Source organism: Tasmannia lanceolata, unplaced genomic scaffold, assembly GCF_043159265.1.
Source record: "Tasmannia lanceolata isolate RefF3 unplaced genomic scaffold, GAP_Taslan_0.1 ptg000044l, whole genome shotgun sequence".
Lineage (NCBI taxonomy): Eukaryota > Viridiplantae > Streptophyta > Magnoliopsida > Canellales > Winteraceae > Tasmannia > Tasmannia lanceolata.
This window is the reverse complement of record NW_027518721.1, coordinates 4,021,570-4,038,275: the sequence shown is the minus strand read 5'-3', so window position 1 is coordinate 4,038,275 and position 16,706 is coordinate 4,021,570. Positions and strand designations below refer to the sequence as shown.

The following is a 16,706-nucleotide window of genomic DNA, read 5'->3' as shown; positions in this document are numbered from 1 at the left end:
TTGTCCACATCAGCCACGCAGGCTGTGGTTCTCTTGGAATATTAGAAAACACTATAACCTTAGGGTACTGATATTGGCACTAGTCTGTTTTGATAATTGCACTAACTAATCTTGTCTTTTATTATTTTAAGCATTTAACAGGGGTTATAACAGTTCCCAAAAGCTCTTTGAAGCTAAAATAAAACAGAAAAGACAATCTGAGTTTGTGCATTTATCAAAACATGGTGGTGCCAATATGAGTACCATAACCCTTATCCACGAAGATGATCGGAGACTCCGATATCAAGTGGGCCCCGCCAAGCGTTGCAAACCAATTCGAGCGTGGACTGTTCGAAAACGACGACACGTGTCGGTGATACCGAGGCACGGGCATAAAGACTGTAGGTCTCTTCCGTACGACTCCCTTTCCCCGACTGACTATAATGGGTTAACCCTAACTCCCTGCTCGAGTTAATTTTCTCTCTTTTCTTTCTCTTGTTTGTTGGTGAGATTATCTTCTCACATATCGCGAGAATATAACTTTATTCAAATTACAGTGTACGACTATATATATGTTGTGTGGCCCAACAAATGAACGGTTTGGATCATCTAATGAAGTAGGGCCCACTGTACTTTATGAAAAATAATGATGTTCACACCCCAACAACATATAAAATGTCCTAAATTTATGGGGTGTCAATATCAATTCCTCTCAAGAATGTTGAATATATTGTGCAATGGTTTAGGTGATTTGAGTGGGAGGGATATGGCCCAAAATATTTACTTCAAATTGGTGATTTGAGTAGGTTCTTATCCTTCATTTTAGCCTTTACAATTCATCTTCTCACTCAAATCCCTCTAAGGTCTCTCAAGCCCGTAGTCCCCGTTGGGTAAGCTAATATTTCATGGAAAATAAATTCATGGTTGTTAAAGATGGCCATACGAATGCTTGAGCAGGGCCCAACACCATTGCAACTGAAGCGTGGCCCCTACGTCATGATGGGTCCCAAACTTTTACTCAACAAACTCATATTTCAACAACAGAAAATGCACATTATTGGACGGGATTTGCTACGGACCATCGCATAAGACATTTTGCAGATGGTCCCTACCAAATCCCTTATTGGACATTAGGATTGTATGATTATCGTGATCTTCGGGCCGCAGGAGATCCAAAGCAAGGCCTATAAAATTGATATCTCAGATCAATCAATGGTGAGTCCCATTATACACCAGTGGGCCGGGCCTCGTTACAGCACAATGAGGTTGGACCCTATTGAAACATACTTCATCAACATTCCAACACATGCTAAAACTTTATGTTAATGGGAAATGATATAGCGAGATCCCCTAGAAGGTAATTCACACCCCTTTACTGTGAATTGATGTCAAAAAGTGTCAAAAAACGAGGGATGTCAAAAAGTGTAAAAAAACGAGGGTATGTGGCAGACTTTATCGCTTTTTGACGTCAATTTACGTTAAACGGGTGCGAATTTAACATCGCCCGTGATATATTCCCAGTCCTTTTCTGCCCCCCCCCCCCCCCCCCCCCACCACCTTGCAGTGTAAAAAGAGTAGTCATAAATACTAGATCTGGCAAAATCGACCTGTGCCCATGGGTCGACCCAAACCCACCCACAAATTTGCAGGTATGGGTTGGCATTTGAGTGACCGTCCAAATTGACCCATGGGTTTTTGGTTCGAATAGATACAGGCTGCATTTCCTAACTCGCAACAAAGGGCAGCTTTCAGATAAAAGAGGGAATTTCTCTCTTTTGGAGGGTACTCCAGGCATTTTGTGTAACTTCATTGAGAAGCAATCCATATGAACCGTGAGGTCAAAGAAAAAGAGAAATGGACGGTCTAGACTCTAGATTAAGAGGAAATACAACCTGATATAAAAAGGACAAGGGTTCGTTTGCAATGGGGGTACTCCCGGCAGTTTTTGTAAGTCTCTTCTTCTACTTTTATTGCTATAATATCCTTATTAATAAAAAAAATACTCTTGGTCAAAAAATTGAGGGTAACTCACTGGTTGACCCAACTCACCTGCAGTGGGTGCAGGTCACATAAGTACTGACCCATAGGGATGGAGGTCATTTTTTACCCAACCCGTTTGACCCGCTCCCGCATGATCTTCGGATAACCCAACCCAACCCAACCCGCCCGTTTGCCAGGTCTAATAAATACGCTAGATGAGAGACACCACAGTGGGTCCCATTAGATGAACTGTCCAGATCATTGTGTGGACATTACTAAGTGGGGCCTATAACTCGAAAATCCAACTTCATATACTAGAGAACATATCGCGAGATTTTGATGGGAAAAAAAAGACCGGTTCGATTTCTAACCGCGTTTGTAAAAAACAGAGTTTCTCCCGCGCTTCTACTTGCCATTCTCTAGTTCTCATTTTCCAGTTTCCAGTTTCCAGTTTCCACTCCACAAAACAAATCTCTTTCTCATCAATATTTTCTTCATTTTGCTATTGTAAACTCCTCCTCCCTCTCTATAAATCCGCTTCAAATCCCCCACTCTTCTCCACATTTTCTCACACACGCGAGAGTGAAAGAAAGAGAGGGAGAGAGATCTTTCTATATAGAAAAAGAAATAAAAAAGATTTCTCATTTTCTTTCTTGATTATCCAAGATGTCTCTGATGAACGATCTTCTCAACTTAAATCTCTCTGATTCTACTGAGAAGGTGATTGCAGAATACATATGGTGAGTTATTCACTTTTCTTTTTATATATTTCTATGGTTTTTTTTTTTTTTTTTTTGTAGTTTTTTGAGTTGTTTGATGCTTGTTTATTGATAGGATTGGTGGGTCTGGTATGGACCTTAGGAGCAAAGCAAGGGTAATTTTCTTTTTCTTTCTTACCCATTTCTTTGAGTTGGATTTTTGTATTTTTTTTTGGCTTGATCATCTATATTTTATGAATTTTGTTAGTGGATTCTTTGCTTTCTTTACTTTATTTTATTCTGAACAGACGCTTCCAGGGCCTGTTAGTGATCCCCACAAGCTTCCAAAGTGGAACTACGATGGTTCGAGCACTGGTCAAGCTCCTGGAAAAGATAGTGAGGTTATTTTGTAGTAAGTTTTTCTTTTCTGTCTTTTTTCTTTGGCCTTGTTTGTTTTGGATTTTTAGAATTCAGATTGGCTTGAGCCAATAATAAGATAGGGGGCTTACAATTGGTGGTAACAACATGAAAGGAATAGGGCCTTAAGGTTGTGAGTGCCAAACCGATTATTGGACTCAAAATTACGTTTAGGCCCTGTTCGTTTGAGATTATGGTAACCGGTGAGCCCTCAAACTGATTATTGGAGTCAAAATTAGGCCTGTTCATTTACGATTATGCCAACCGATTGTGGGTCCAAAAGCAATTATTGGACTCAAATTTATGTTTAATTTTGAGTCTAATAATTGGTTTTGGACTCACAATCGGTTGGCATAATCTCAAACAAACAGGGCCTTGATGTAATTCGAGTCCAATAGTCAGTTTGGGTTCTCACCATCGGTTGTCATAACCTCAAACGAACAAGGAGTCCAATAATTGATTTTGGCACTCATAATCTTAAGGCCCTGTTCGTTTAAGATTATGCCAACCGATTGTGAGCCCCAAAGCAATTATTGGATGCAAAATTACGTTTAAATTTGAGTCTAATAATTGACTTGGCACACACAATCGGTTCATAATTTTAAGGCCTTGTTCATTTAAGATTATGCCAACCGATTGTGAGCCCCAAAGCAATTATTGGACGTTTAAATTTGAGTCCAATAAATGATTTGGCACTCACAATCGGTTCATAATCTTAAGGCCCTTTTCGTTTAAGATTATGCTGACTGATTCTGAGCCCCAAAGACGCGAAATTATGTTTAAATTTGAGTCCAATGATCGGCTTTGGTCTCACAATCAGTTGGCATAATCTTAAACAAACAAGGCCTAAACGAACAGGGCCTTAAGATTATGAGTGCTAAACCGATTATTGGACTCAAATTTAAACATAATTTTTAGTCCAATAATCGGTTTGACACTCACTATCAGTTGTCATAAATCATAATTAAACGAACAAGCCTAATTTTGAGTGCAATAATCAGTTTTGGACTCACAATTGGCCCTCAAAATCCAAAACAAACAGGGCCTTACTTTTGCAATTTCTTTGATGGGTTTTCATTTTTCAGCTTTTCCTTCCTTGGAACTTAAATGCTTTTGTTTTTTTGGGTCTGTTCCAACAGCCCTCAGGCCATATTCAAGGACCCATTTAGGAGAGGCAACAATATTCTTGTAAGTTATTTTAGTTATAATTTTTTTTTTTATTATTATTATTATTTAATTTGGTTGGTAGGTGATGTGTGATGCTTATACGCCTGGTGGAGAGCCAATTCCAACAAACAAAAGACATGATGCCGCAAAGATCTTCAGGCATCCAGATGTTGTTGCTGAAGAAACTTGGTGATTTTTTTTACCTTGCTTTGGTTGTTAATACTTTTCTCTTCGGTTTGATTTATTGTGTTTTCTCTGTTTTTTTTTTATTTTGACATTTTTATTTTTGAAAATCAGGTATGGAATAGAGCAGGAGTACACCCTTTTGCAGAAAGATGTGAAATGGCCCCTTGGGTGGCCTGTGGGAGGTTATCCTGGCCCTCAGGTAATTAATTATTTTTGAACAAGCTTGTTTTTGAGGAATATTAATTTTTTTCATAATCTAATTTCCAAATAATGGTTATTAATAATTTAATATCTATCTTAATTAATGGCTTCCTAAGGTGCCTCAGATCCCATTTGAAAATAAGCTTAACTTAAAATAATCTTAGTTGCAGAACATGCCCGAAGGATTTTGGTAGCATCCAGAGAGGCCCTTAATCTGATGGATTTTATTTTATTTTTTCTTAAAATCTGTCTATTTGTTTATATAATTAAGGTCTTTTGTGGGTGCTATTTATTATTGAAGTTTGCCAATTTTTGGGGTTCTTAGCTGTTGATTTACTGCAAACCCAATACAATGTTTCTTATCTCTATATTATGTTTCGTTCCATTCTTTTATGGAAAGGTGATGAAAATAATCCACGTTGATTTTCTTGTTTCTTATATCTATAAATGTACACCTAGCCCTCCCCAGACCCCGCAATGGCGGGAGCCTCGTGCGGCCGCCCTTTATATATATATATATATATATATATATATATATGAGAAAACGGTTCCTACACATATGTGTAGAGAGTTCTGTACACACTAGCTTAAAATACAGTGGGGGCCCACATTGTTTGGGTGATCCAAGCCATCCATTTTAAAGGCCCTCACATAGATAGGGTATCTACAAAAAATCAGATCCATAGGATCATCCCAACCCTACGATTTGTTGAGGTAAAATGGATGTCTTTAAACCTTCACAAATTAGTCCATTTTTTGCCTCCACAGTTCGAATGGTTAGGATGATCCTATGGATCTGATTTTTTGTGGACACCCTATCTATGTGAGGGCCTTAAAAATGAATGGTTTGGATCACCCAAATAATGTGGTCCCCACTGTATTTTAAGCTAGTGTGTAGATAACTTATCTACACATATGTGTAGGAACCGTTTTACTATATATATATATATATGAGAAAAGTGTAGCTACACATACGTGTAGCTAACTTAGCTACACCGACGGCTTAAAATACAGTGGGCCCCACATTGTTTGGGTGATGCAAACCATTCATTTGATGGGCCCTCACATAGATAGGGTGTGCCCAAAAAATCAGCTCCATAGGATCATCCCAACCCTATGATTTGTGGAGGCAATAATGGACGTGTAAAAACCTTCACAAATCTGTCCATTTTTGCCTCTACAGTTTGAAGGGTTGAGATCATCCAATGGAGCTAATTTTTTGGGCACACCCTATCAATGTGAGGTCCTATCAAATGAATGGTTTGGATCACAAATATGTGTAGCTTCACTTAACACTCTCTCTCTCTCTCTCTGTGTATATATATATATATATATATATATATATATAGGGAAAGGTGTGCGTACTCGGTCGAGTAGATAAGCTTATCTACTCGGTCGGGTTAAAAACAGTGGGGGCCCACATTTTTGGGGTGATCCAAACCATTCATTTGAAAGGCCCTTACCTAGATAGGGTGTCCACAAAAAATCAGCCCCATAGGATCATCCTAACCCATGCAACAGTGGAGGGAAAAATGGGGAAAAATGGACAAACACAACTTGTCCACAAATCTGCCCATTTTCCCTCCACTGTTGGATGGGTTAGGATGATCCTATGGGGCTGATTTTTTGTGGACACCCTATCTAGGTAAGGGCCTTTCAAATGAATGGTTTGGATCACCCCAAAAATGTGGGCCCCTACTTTTTTAACCCGACCGAGTAGATAAGCTTATCTACTCGACCGAGTAGATAAGCTTATCTACTCGACCGAGTACGCACACCTTTCCCATATATATATATATATATATATATATATATATATATATGAGAGAACGGTTCCTACACACATGTGTAGATAAGTTATCTACACACTAGCTTAAAATACAGTGGGGGCCACATTATTTGGGTGATCCAAACCATTCATTTTTAAGGCCCTCACATAGATAGGGTGTCCACAAAAAATCAGATCCAGAGGATCATCCTAACCATTCGAACTATGGAGGCAAAAATTGGACTAATTTGTGAAGGTTTAAAGACATCCATTTTACCTCCACAAATCGTAGGGTTGGGATGATCCTATGGATCTGATTTTTTGTAGACACCCTATCGATGTGAGGGCCTTTAAAATGGATGGCTTGGATCATCCAAACAATGTGGGCCCCCACTGTATTTTAAACTAGTGTGTAGAGAACTCTCTTATGTGTAGGAACCGTTTTCTCTCTCTCTCTCTATATATATATATATATATATGTCTTACTATTTACGGTTTCAATGCACCAGCAGAAGTTTAGTTGAGTCCAAATTGACAATTGGACTCATAATTGAGTTTAAGTCCAATAATCAATTTTATGAGTCCTGTGATCAATTTTATCTCAAAATCCAAAGCAAACAGGGGCTCAGGTCCTTTTGGATTTTGGATTTTGAGAATTGATTTGGAGTCCAAAATTGATTATTGGACTCAAATTTATTCTTGTATGAAACTTTAAGATTAAAAACCCAGCCATATATTTACAATCCTGCCACTAATTAAGGGTATTACAAGTCAAATCTGTGTATGAATGCATGAACTTCAGCTGGAAATGCTGGTAGTTAAAGGGTCTCCTCTGCATGTATATACCAACATCTATATGTAGCTTTTCTTTTCTTTTTCCCTGTTAACATTAATGTCCAATGTTATTTTCTTAGTATCATCTCAATTATATGAATTTTGGATCAGGGTCCATACTATTGTGGTATTGGGGCTGACAAAGCATTTGGACGTGACATCGTGGATTCCCACTACAAAGCCTGTCTATATGCAGGCATAAACATTGGTGGCATCAATGGCGAAGTCATGCCAGGCCAGGTGAATATTTTTTCCTGTTTTTCATTCTTACTTTCGACATTTCGATGTGATTTTTGAACCATGCTTCTTGTGCAGTGGGAATTCCAAGTTGGTCCTTCTGTTGGCATCTCTGCCAGTGACGAATTATGGGTTGCTCGTTACATTCTGGAGGTAATTGCAGATGCTTATTACTTGCTGTAGAATTTGATTTTTTTTTTTTTGGGTTTAGTTAGATTTAGCTGTTTCATTTTAAGGCTTAAATCATAGTTACTGGGAACCTTCCTAGTTAGATGGGAATCTCACTTCCCTGGAAACTCGCTTCGGAAGCTAAGTTCTTACTCGTTTCCCAAATTTAGGGGAACCATGCTTCCCAGACGCTTCTTAGGAGTTTCCAGGTGAATAGCTCTTCCTAAAAGAATATTTTCTCCTTGAAGGAGCGCATTTAAAAAAGAGTGTATTTACAACTTAATCTCATCTTAAGTTTTAAATAAGAATTATGTGGATCTTTTTCCAAAAAACATGTGTTGATGTTCTTAATGATGGATGAGAGAGAAATAGAGAGAAGGAGATGAAGTGTGAGAGAGAGAAAGAGAGTGCGAGAGTTAGAGGAGAAGGGGTGTGAGTCTGGAATGCGTTAAAGCATTTCCTCTCCCATACGATATATTTATTATAATAAGTCATATTATGACCATAATACCCTTAGTACATTTAATACTCCCCCTCAAGGGGTGTGAGTCTGCACTTGACTTGGACACAACTTCTTGCTTTTTATTTCTCCAAGACACCAAATTACCTCCTACAAACGTGCAATATTCCGTAGTTGATCTCCTGTCAGCAGGATCTCCTGCCCAATCTGCATCACTAAAACCTTCTACCTTTTCATGTCCATACTTTCTGAAGTATAGACCTTTACCTGGAGTACCCTTTAAATATTTGATAATCTGAATGACAGCAACCCAGTGGGAAGTACGTGGAGTACTCTTAAAACGACTAAACATACCAACTGCAAATGATATATCTAGACGAGTGACAGTCAAATAGATTAGTTTCCCAACCAGTCTTCTATATCGACCCGGATCATTCAGCAACTCTCCTTGATCAGGAAGAAGTTTAACATTTGGATCCATAGGGATAGTCGCAGGTTTCACCCCCACTGAGCTTGTCTTCTCTAAGATGTCCAACACATACTTTTTTTGTGACAAAAATAGTCCATGACGAGACCGTGCTACCTCGATACCAAGGAAATATCTGAGCTCGCCCAAATCTTTAGTGGAAAACTCTCCTTGAAGAAAGGACTTTAGATTTTAGATGCCAGACTTGTCATCTCCTGTAATTACAATGTCATCAACCTACACTATCAGGAGAATATCCAGAATCAGATTTGTGACTGAACACAGAATGATCAACATCACACTACTTCAACCCAAAGCGCAAAATGGCAGCACTAAATCGTCCAAACCAAGCCCTGGGCAATTGCTTCAGACCATAAAACCAAGGACCGAAAAGATGGTAAGAGATGCTCGTAAGTAACAAAATTAGAAATAGGATGAGCCACAATACATGATCTAGTCCGGGATGCAATAGGTGAATCATGAGTAGGAGAACAAATACCTGAAGATTTACAATCCGACTGTGGAAGAGGATCAATGGGCTGAGATGGTGCTTCAGTCATCGAAAGAATGACCTGACGAGGTCCCCAAGTAAAAGTTTTCAGTTCAGAATCCTTAGGGTCCACAGGAGAACTTGTGGCAATGTCTGGAGCACTCACAGGACCTGACAGAGAATAACCCATCATGAAAGGAACAGGAAGGCTAGGGATGTCAACATGTAACTGAGGACCTGAGCCAGACAAATAAGGTTGGTCCTCAAAGAATGTGACATCCGCATAAACATGTCTTTCGAAGGCGAGGGCTATAACATTTATAACCTTTTTGGGTTCGAGAGTGATGCAAGAAAATGCACTTCTCTGCCCGTCGAGGGTCTAACTTGTCAAGTCCTGGAGACAATTTATGAACAAAACACGTACATCCAAAGACATGTGGCACTAAAGGAAACAGATCTCTAAGAAGATACAAGACAGAAAATGGCGTTTGACAGGTAAAACTGAAGAAGGGTGACGATTTCTTAAGAAGCATGCCGTGAGGGCTGCATCTCCCCAGTGAATCTTAGGAACCTTCATCTGAAACATAATCGTACGAATCATATCCAACAAATAATGAATTTTCCTTTCAGGGACGCCTTTCTGTTGTGATGTGTGTGCATAGGACGGCTGATGAATGATACCACAAGAGGAAAGAAAATCATGAAAGCCATTATCCAAAGAAAAATATTCCTTAGCATTGTTAGTACGTAAACAATTAATCGTACATTTAAATTGATTTTCCACCTCAAAATAAAAATTACGAAATGCATTAAACACTTGAGATGTATCTTTAAGTAAAAACAACCACGTGGTCCTCGAATAATCATCAACAAATATGATAAAATATTTATGTCCATTTAACAAAGTTGTTCTAGCTGGACCTCAAACATCAGAATGTATAAGCTCAAATTAACGAGACACTCGACTACTAACTCGAGAAGGGAAGGACACGCGATGGTGTTTTCCCAACTCACAGGACTCGCAATGAAAGGATGGAATTGGAGTTGAAACAAACGAAGACTTCCGAAGCATATCCACAGGTGGATGTCCCAAACGACAATGCCACTGATAGGCATCCACCGAAGTACGAAGAGTAACACCAGCACTAGCCTGATCAAGGTAGTAAAGGCCATCAATCTCACGGCCCAAGCCAATCCTTGTCCCAGTCTTCATGTCCTGAAAAACACAATGAGAAGAAAAAAGGAAACAAAACAGTTAAGAGACTGCGTTAATTGACGAACAAATAATAAATTAACAGGAAAAGACGGGACATATAGAACGGAAGACAAGTGAAGACCCGTCGAGATGGATACTACACCCATGCCAGAAACAGGGGATGTAGTTCCATCAGCCATGGTAACAGTTCGAGGACCCATAGATGGAGCAGACTGGAAAGAAGAGAGAATGTTAGGATTACCAGTCATATGGTGTGAGGCTCCTGAATCAATGAGCCATGGACTAGAAGAACTACAAGAGAGAAAACATGAGGGGCTATCTTGATGCGCAAACGTGGCAGTAGGCTACTTTCCTTTGTCCCGGATACGGAGAAATTCCTCATATTCTGCATGAGGGACAACTAGAGTATCAGGCATCACAGATGGAGCATCAAAAGAAGAAATACCATCAGAAGCAGCAGCAGAAGCATTCACAGTTCTGTAGGGACGAAGCTCAGGGTGTAAATCATAGCAATAATCAACAATATGTCCATCCATACGACAATGAGTGCAAAAACGGGGCCCACGTCCACGACCACCACCATCCCGGCCTCCCCTATCTCTCGACCACCACTACGGCCACAGCCACGACCATGTCCACCATCATCGCGGTCGCGCCCAAAACGACCACCACCAGTACCACGATCGACCCCAACATGTCACATGAGCCGACCCATCCACCTAGGGTCACCATGTTGAACCACTTGCATACGCTGCACACGGGAGAAGACATCTGCCAGGTTGGGAAGCGAACCAGAACTAACAAGCTGGAGATAGTCAGGCCCCAAAGAATCAAGAAACCGAACAATTCTCATCTCTTCTTGATGCTTTTTAAGAACCTCAGGATCAACAGTAAAGGGCAACAATAAGTCAAGCTCCTGACAAAGAGCAAGGTAATCACTGTACTGGGACGCTACCGATTTGTCTCCTAGCTAAAGACCAAACCAATCTGAAAAACAATCACAGATACTGGTCAGATTATCCACCCCTGAATACATCGTAGATGCCTGCTCCCAGATTTCTTTCGAGGACTGAAGATACATCTGGGGTTCCATACAACCCCATAGAAATGAGCGAACCACAACATCTTCACGCCACAATTCATATGACTTGTCTGTACCGGTTTGTCTCCTCGCTGAAGACCAAACCAATCTGAAAAACGTTCACAGATACGGGTTAGATTATCCACCCCTGAATACATCGTAGATGCCTGCTCCCAGATTTCTTTTGAGGACTGAAGATACATCTGGGGTTCCATACAACCCCATAGAAATGAGTGAACCACAACATTATCTTCACGCCACAATTCATATGACTTGTCTGTACCGGTTTGTCTCATCGCTGAAGACCAAACCAATATGAAAAACGATCACAGATACGGGTCAGATTATCCACCCCTGAATACATCGTAGATGCCTGCTCCCAGATTTCTTTCGAGGACTGAAGATACATCATGGAAGTAGCTATATGGGGTTCCATACAACCCCATAGAAATGAGTGAACCACAGCATCATCTTCACGCCACAATTCATATGACTTGTCAATACCGGTTTGTCTCCTCGCTGAAGACCAAACCAATCTGGAAAACGATCATAAATACGGGTCAGATTATCCACCCCTAAATACATCGTAGATACCTGCTCCCAGATTTCTTTCGAGGACTGAAGATACATCATGGAAGTAGCTAGATGGGGTTCCATACAACCCCATAGAAATGAGCGAACCACAGCATCATCTTCACGCCACAATTCATATGACTTGTCAGTACTAGCCGGAGGAGGGCGCTCAAGAAAACTTATCTTCCTACGGCCAAGTAGATAAGTAGAGATAGCCATCTTCCACGGGGGATAATTTGTTCCATCCAATTTAATGAACGCCATCAAAAGAGGAGGCTTAACATGAGAGTAACTAGACTGAGCATCATATGACGAACGAAGAGTCTCATCAACCTTAAGAGCAGACAGTTGCCGAGCGGAGGGGTCCACAAACTCCATACCAAGAGCAACACAACAGAGCAACCAACAAATATAATCCAACCACAACACAAAAAGAGAGCCTCCAACACCGCACTCAACAACCTACCGCAATAGCCACACTAACACCACCAATAAGTATCACAATCCCTAACACAAGCAACCACACAGAGGGCAGAACTTATGTAGCAAACCATCCACAAGACAATCACCACAATTGCGCCTACAACACCAACAACAACCAACTACACATGCAATACATGTACCCTCCAATAATCATCTACGATCAATCACACTAGCACAATGATTGTAATAAGCACGAACCAAGAACTCATGCGAAAAAAAAGGGTCTAAATCATAAAGGAAAGGTATGGAAGGTGTTGATTTTTAAAGAAGCGAGGTGATGATAGAAGGTAATCACCCACCTCAAGTGTAGAGGTCTCAAACAAGTACATAGAGAAGCTAGGGTTAGAGTTTTAGTCAAATTGTGTAGGGTATGGAATGAGGGAACAACACAAGATGGGGAAGAGAGAAGTGGGCAAAAATAAAGGGTGGGGCAGGGGAAAGGTGCGGCTAGGGTTTGGGTTAGGTTAAGACGACCGACGGAGATGGGAAGAGAAAACCCAAAAAAGAGAGGCAAAATACAAAAAAAATTAAGGTTTTCGAATAAGACAAAAAAAAGAAGAGAAGTGTGGGGGGGGGAGGGGGGTGTGGTGTGAAAATCCAAGAGAGGTAGAGGGATGGGGTTTGATGAGGGTTTGGGTTAGTATGGCTAAATGATTGGGGTTGAAATAAAAAATCCAAAAAAAAAGAAAAACGAAGACAAAGAAGGGAATAATGAACCTTTTTGTTGATGTGGATCTCTCACACCATCAGCTCTGATACCATGTTGATGTTCTACATGATGGATGAGAGAGAAATAGAGAGAAGGAGATGAAGTGAGATAGGGAGAAAGAGAGTGCGAGAGTTAGAGGAGAAGGGGCGTGAGTCTGGAATGCGTTAAAGCATTCCCTCCCCCATACGATATATTTAATATAATAATAGTCATATTATGACCATAATACCTTTAGTACATGTAACAATGTGAAACTATAAATTCCTAAAATTTGTAATTCTAATTAATCTCCAAGTCTTCTCTCCTACTTGTAATCCTAACTTGTATTAACCCTTCCTCCCTAACTTATTACAATCCTACTATTTCTATGTACTTCTTATCCACTTCCAATGAGGCTTATTATATGCGTCATGTTGACTTTCAATGATCCTTCCCACACATCTTCTCTTTACTTTCTTTAGTGTGTTTCGCTTCCCGCATTTTCTCATTTTTAAGCCCCTCGCTTCCTGCATCGCTTCTCACACTCTGTTCCCACTTTGGCAACTATGGTTTAAATGATTCTCCATTGATCTTAGTGCAAAGTTTGTGTTGCTCTAAATCCTAGAGGGGCTAAGATAAATAATATTTTGCATAGATATGAATTAATAGACTGTAATGCAAGATTTATATGGACACATTTGGCAGTTTGTCTTTCTCAGATAGTGGGGATTTTTTTATTTTTTTTTAATGTTTTTATTTGTTTAAGTATAAAAGATAAATAACGCCTTTCTCCAAACAGCTTAAGCTTTTGGAGTAACTGGTAGTTTAACATGGTATCAAAGCCAAAAGTCTCGAGTTCAAACCTCCCGGATAGCAAATATCCACATGCGATGGTCGGCCCAAAGTGGGACCACATGTGCCACGTGTTTGCCAAGTGGGCCACACGTGCGGGGAAGTGTTAAAGTATAAAAGATAAATAACGTCTTTCTCCAAACAGCTTAAGCTTTTGGAGTAACTGGTAGTTTAACATTATTTATTTATTTTTGCATAAACAGAGGATTACAGAGATTGCTGGTGTGGTTCTCTCCTTTGACCCCAAGCCTATTCAGGTTAGTTTTGTTAATTAATCTCTATTCCTCTTCAAGTTCTCTGGGTTTCTTTATTTTCTCCTCTTTTCTGACTTGTTTGTGAATCTTTGGCTTACCAGGGAGACTGGAATGGAGCTGGTGCTCACACAAACTATAGGTGATTCAACAATTTGTGATTGGGCTATAACAAAACTCTGTTGTTGACTGTTAAAAAGAACTCTGTTGTTGAGGGCAAGCCTTGGCGCAATGGTAAGGTTGCTCCATTGTGACCTTGTGGTCATGAGTTCAAGTCACGGAAACAGCCTCTCTGCAAAGCAGGGGTAAGGCTGTGTACATCCAGCCCTCCTCAGACCCCGCAATGGTGGGAGCCTCGTGCTCTGGGCCGCCCTTTTTAAGACGCCATTTATTTTTGCTTCTCCTTTCACTGATTTGGAAAAAAGGCTGATTGTTCAACTTTGGAAGGAAACTCAAGTTTTGATAGCTGAGATTTTTTTGGTGGCTGCAGCACTAAATCCATGAGAAATGATGGTGGTTATGAAATTATTAAGAAGGCTATTGAAAAGCTTGGACTGAGGCACAAAGAACACATTGCTGCATATGGTGAGGGGAACGAAAGACGCCTTACCGGACGACATGAAACAGCTGACATCAACACCTTCTTATGGGTAATTCCTCTACTGATCAATATATGGCTTCAAAAACATTAAATTTCGGAAAAATGTTTTTACCCCCACACTGTGATTTGTAGGGAGTTGCGAACCGTGGTGCCTCCATTCGAGTCGGCCGGGACACAGAGAAAGCTGGAAAAGGTGTGAATCATTCTACTTTGCTAATCTCTGTCCACTGTCCTGTTTTAGCGATATGGATTCTGTATATTGTGTTTCTATTAACTTTAATACATTGATGAACTTGAGTTGGTTCTTTAACTGAGGTTTGGGACACTAAGGCCATGTTTAGATTCCAAGAATGTGGGGTTGAGCTTCTGGCTCTATTGGTAAAGGACTATGTTCTTCAACCCTTGAGGTTGGAGGTTCAATCCCAGGTTACCTACAAAAAAGAAAAAGATTGCAAATTTTTTTTTGGGAAAGTTTAGAAAATAAATTTTTTGTTCAAAATTTCATGTTTTCCATTGTTTGATTACACATGGAAAAAGTAACTCACACCATCACAGTTCAAGTTTAATTTACATCTAAAATTTATAGAGTTATCACTAAAATTTATAGCGTTATCACTATAAAGTTAATCATTTGCATCTAAAATTTATTGCGTTATCACTAAAATTTAGATTTTGGGTGATAGCGTTATCACTAAAATTTATCATTTGCATCTAAATTGTGGAAACAAAAAAAAAAAAAAAATCCTAGGAAAAGTTTTTCGACAAGAAATGTTTTTCCTACAATCCAAACAGGGCCTAAATGAGGGGCTTCTCATATGTGCTTTGTGTTGTGCAGGGTATTTCGAGGACAGGAGGCCTGCATCAAACATGGATCCCTATGTAGTCACCTCCATGATTGCAGCAACTACCCTCCTGTGGAAGCCAACATAAGTGTGGGGCATACAGACTCATCATTTTAGTTTTCTTCATGGGATCTTCCTGGAAAGCTCTACATTTCATTAGGATCCATTTATCTTTTTTGCTGCTTCTGATGTAGTGGTATTGAGATGTTTAGTCCTTTTGGGTTTTGAGTTAGGCAGGTGAGTGTATGTTGGGCCTACCTTTGATTCTCCTTGATGTTCAACAACATTTGGTAAAAGTTAATAATATCGATAGCCCGACCTCGTGTCTGATTTCTGTTGTACCATGCATCATCTGTTAAGTTAAATATCTATCAAAATTTTGAGTGAAACTGTTTGGGATTCCAAGCGAAAGCAAAAGATCCAGTGTAGTTCCCCACTCCTGATCCCTCGAAGGATTGATGTAGAAGAGCTTATTAGGACTTGGGCACACTCCCTTGAATGGCTAGCTTTTAAAGGTGAGTTCTACCGGGTCCCAACAAGTAGTATCAGAGCCGCGGTGTGGTGACCCTGATGTATCCTTGAGGATGAAAAAATCCCTCTGGGAAGATCTTGGTAACCCTGGCGTACCTTCGAGGATGGAGAAAATCCTTCGAGGATGATCTCGTAGTTCCCACATTGCTTCTACTAGATGGACGGTTCGATGATGCTAAGATCATGTTGGTGGGCCCATTCTTGAATCTCCAGGGAACTCTTAGACAAGTGCATCTTATGGTGTCACTGGTCTTTGGCCCCCTCTATTTTGGATTTTGCCAACTGATTGAGTCAAAAACTGATTATTGAACTCAAAATTAAACATAAATTTGAGTCCAATAATCAGTTTTGAAAGCACAATCGGTTATCAAAAGCGAGAACAAATAGGGTCTTAGTAGTAGAACAAACCAAGTGAGCGGAAATTTAAAATAGCTATTTTGAAACTACAATCTTAAAGAAATGGCAAAGGGAGATGTGATTAGCTAAATCCTTTCTCAGTCGAAATTCGTGATTTCATGTCAGATCTGTGGAATTTTC

At 40.0% G+C, this 16,706-nt stretch overlaps 1 protein-coding gene across 1 annotated transcript; it reads left to right on the top strand.

Moving 5' to 3' along the window:
- Window positions 1–2,408: 2,408 nt before the first annotated feature.
- On the top strand, window positions 2,409–15,968 carry LOC143863293 (glutamine synthetase cytosolic isozyme 2-like). Its single transcript, XM_077373978.1, has 13 exons — window positions 2,409–2,699; window positions 2,794–2,833; window positions 2,966–3,069; window positions 4,214–4,262; window positions 4,324–4,430; window positions 4,539–4,626; window positions 7,342–7,470; window positions 7,546–7,620; window positions 14,148–14,201; window positions 14,300–14,337; window positions 14,686–14,845; window positions 14,929–14,989; window positions 15,632–15,968. Exons 1-13 carry the CDS (start codon window positions 2,626–2,628, stop codon window positions 15,724–15,726), a joined length of 1,074 nt encoding a protein of 357 aa, XP_077230093.1. The 5' UTR covers window positions 2,409–2,625; the 3' UTR covers window positions 15,727–15,968.
- The last annotated feature ends 738 nt before the right edge of the window (window positions 15,969–16,706 follow it).

Coding starts and splice junctions, on each gene's coding strand:
- LOC143863293 (XM_077373978.1), top strand. CDS start 2,626: ATGTCTCTGATGAACGATCTTCTCAACTTAAATCTCTCTGATTCTACT. Junction 4,263..4,323: donor GGAGAGGCAACAATATTCTT/GTAAGTTATTTT, acceptor TTTGGTTGGTAG/GTGATGTGTGATGCTTATAC. Junction 7,621..14,147: donor TTGCTCGTTACATTCTGGAG/GTAATTGCAGAT, acceptor TTGCATAAACAG/AGGATTACAGAGATTGCTGG.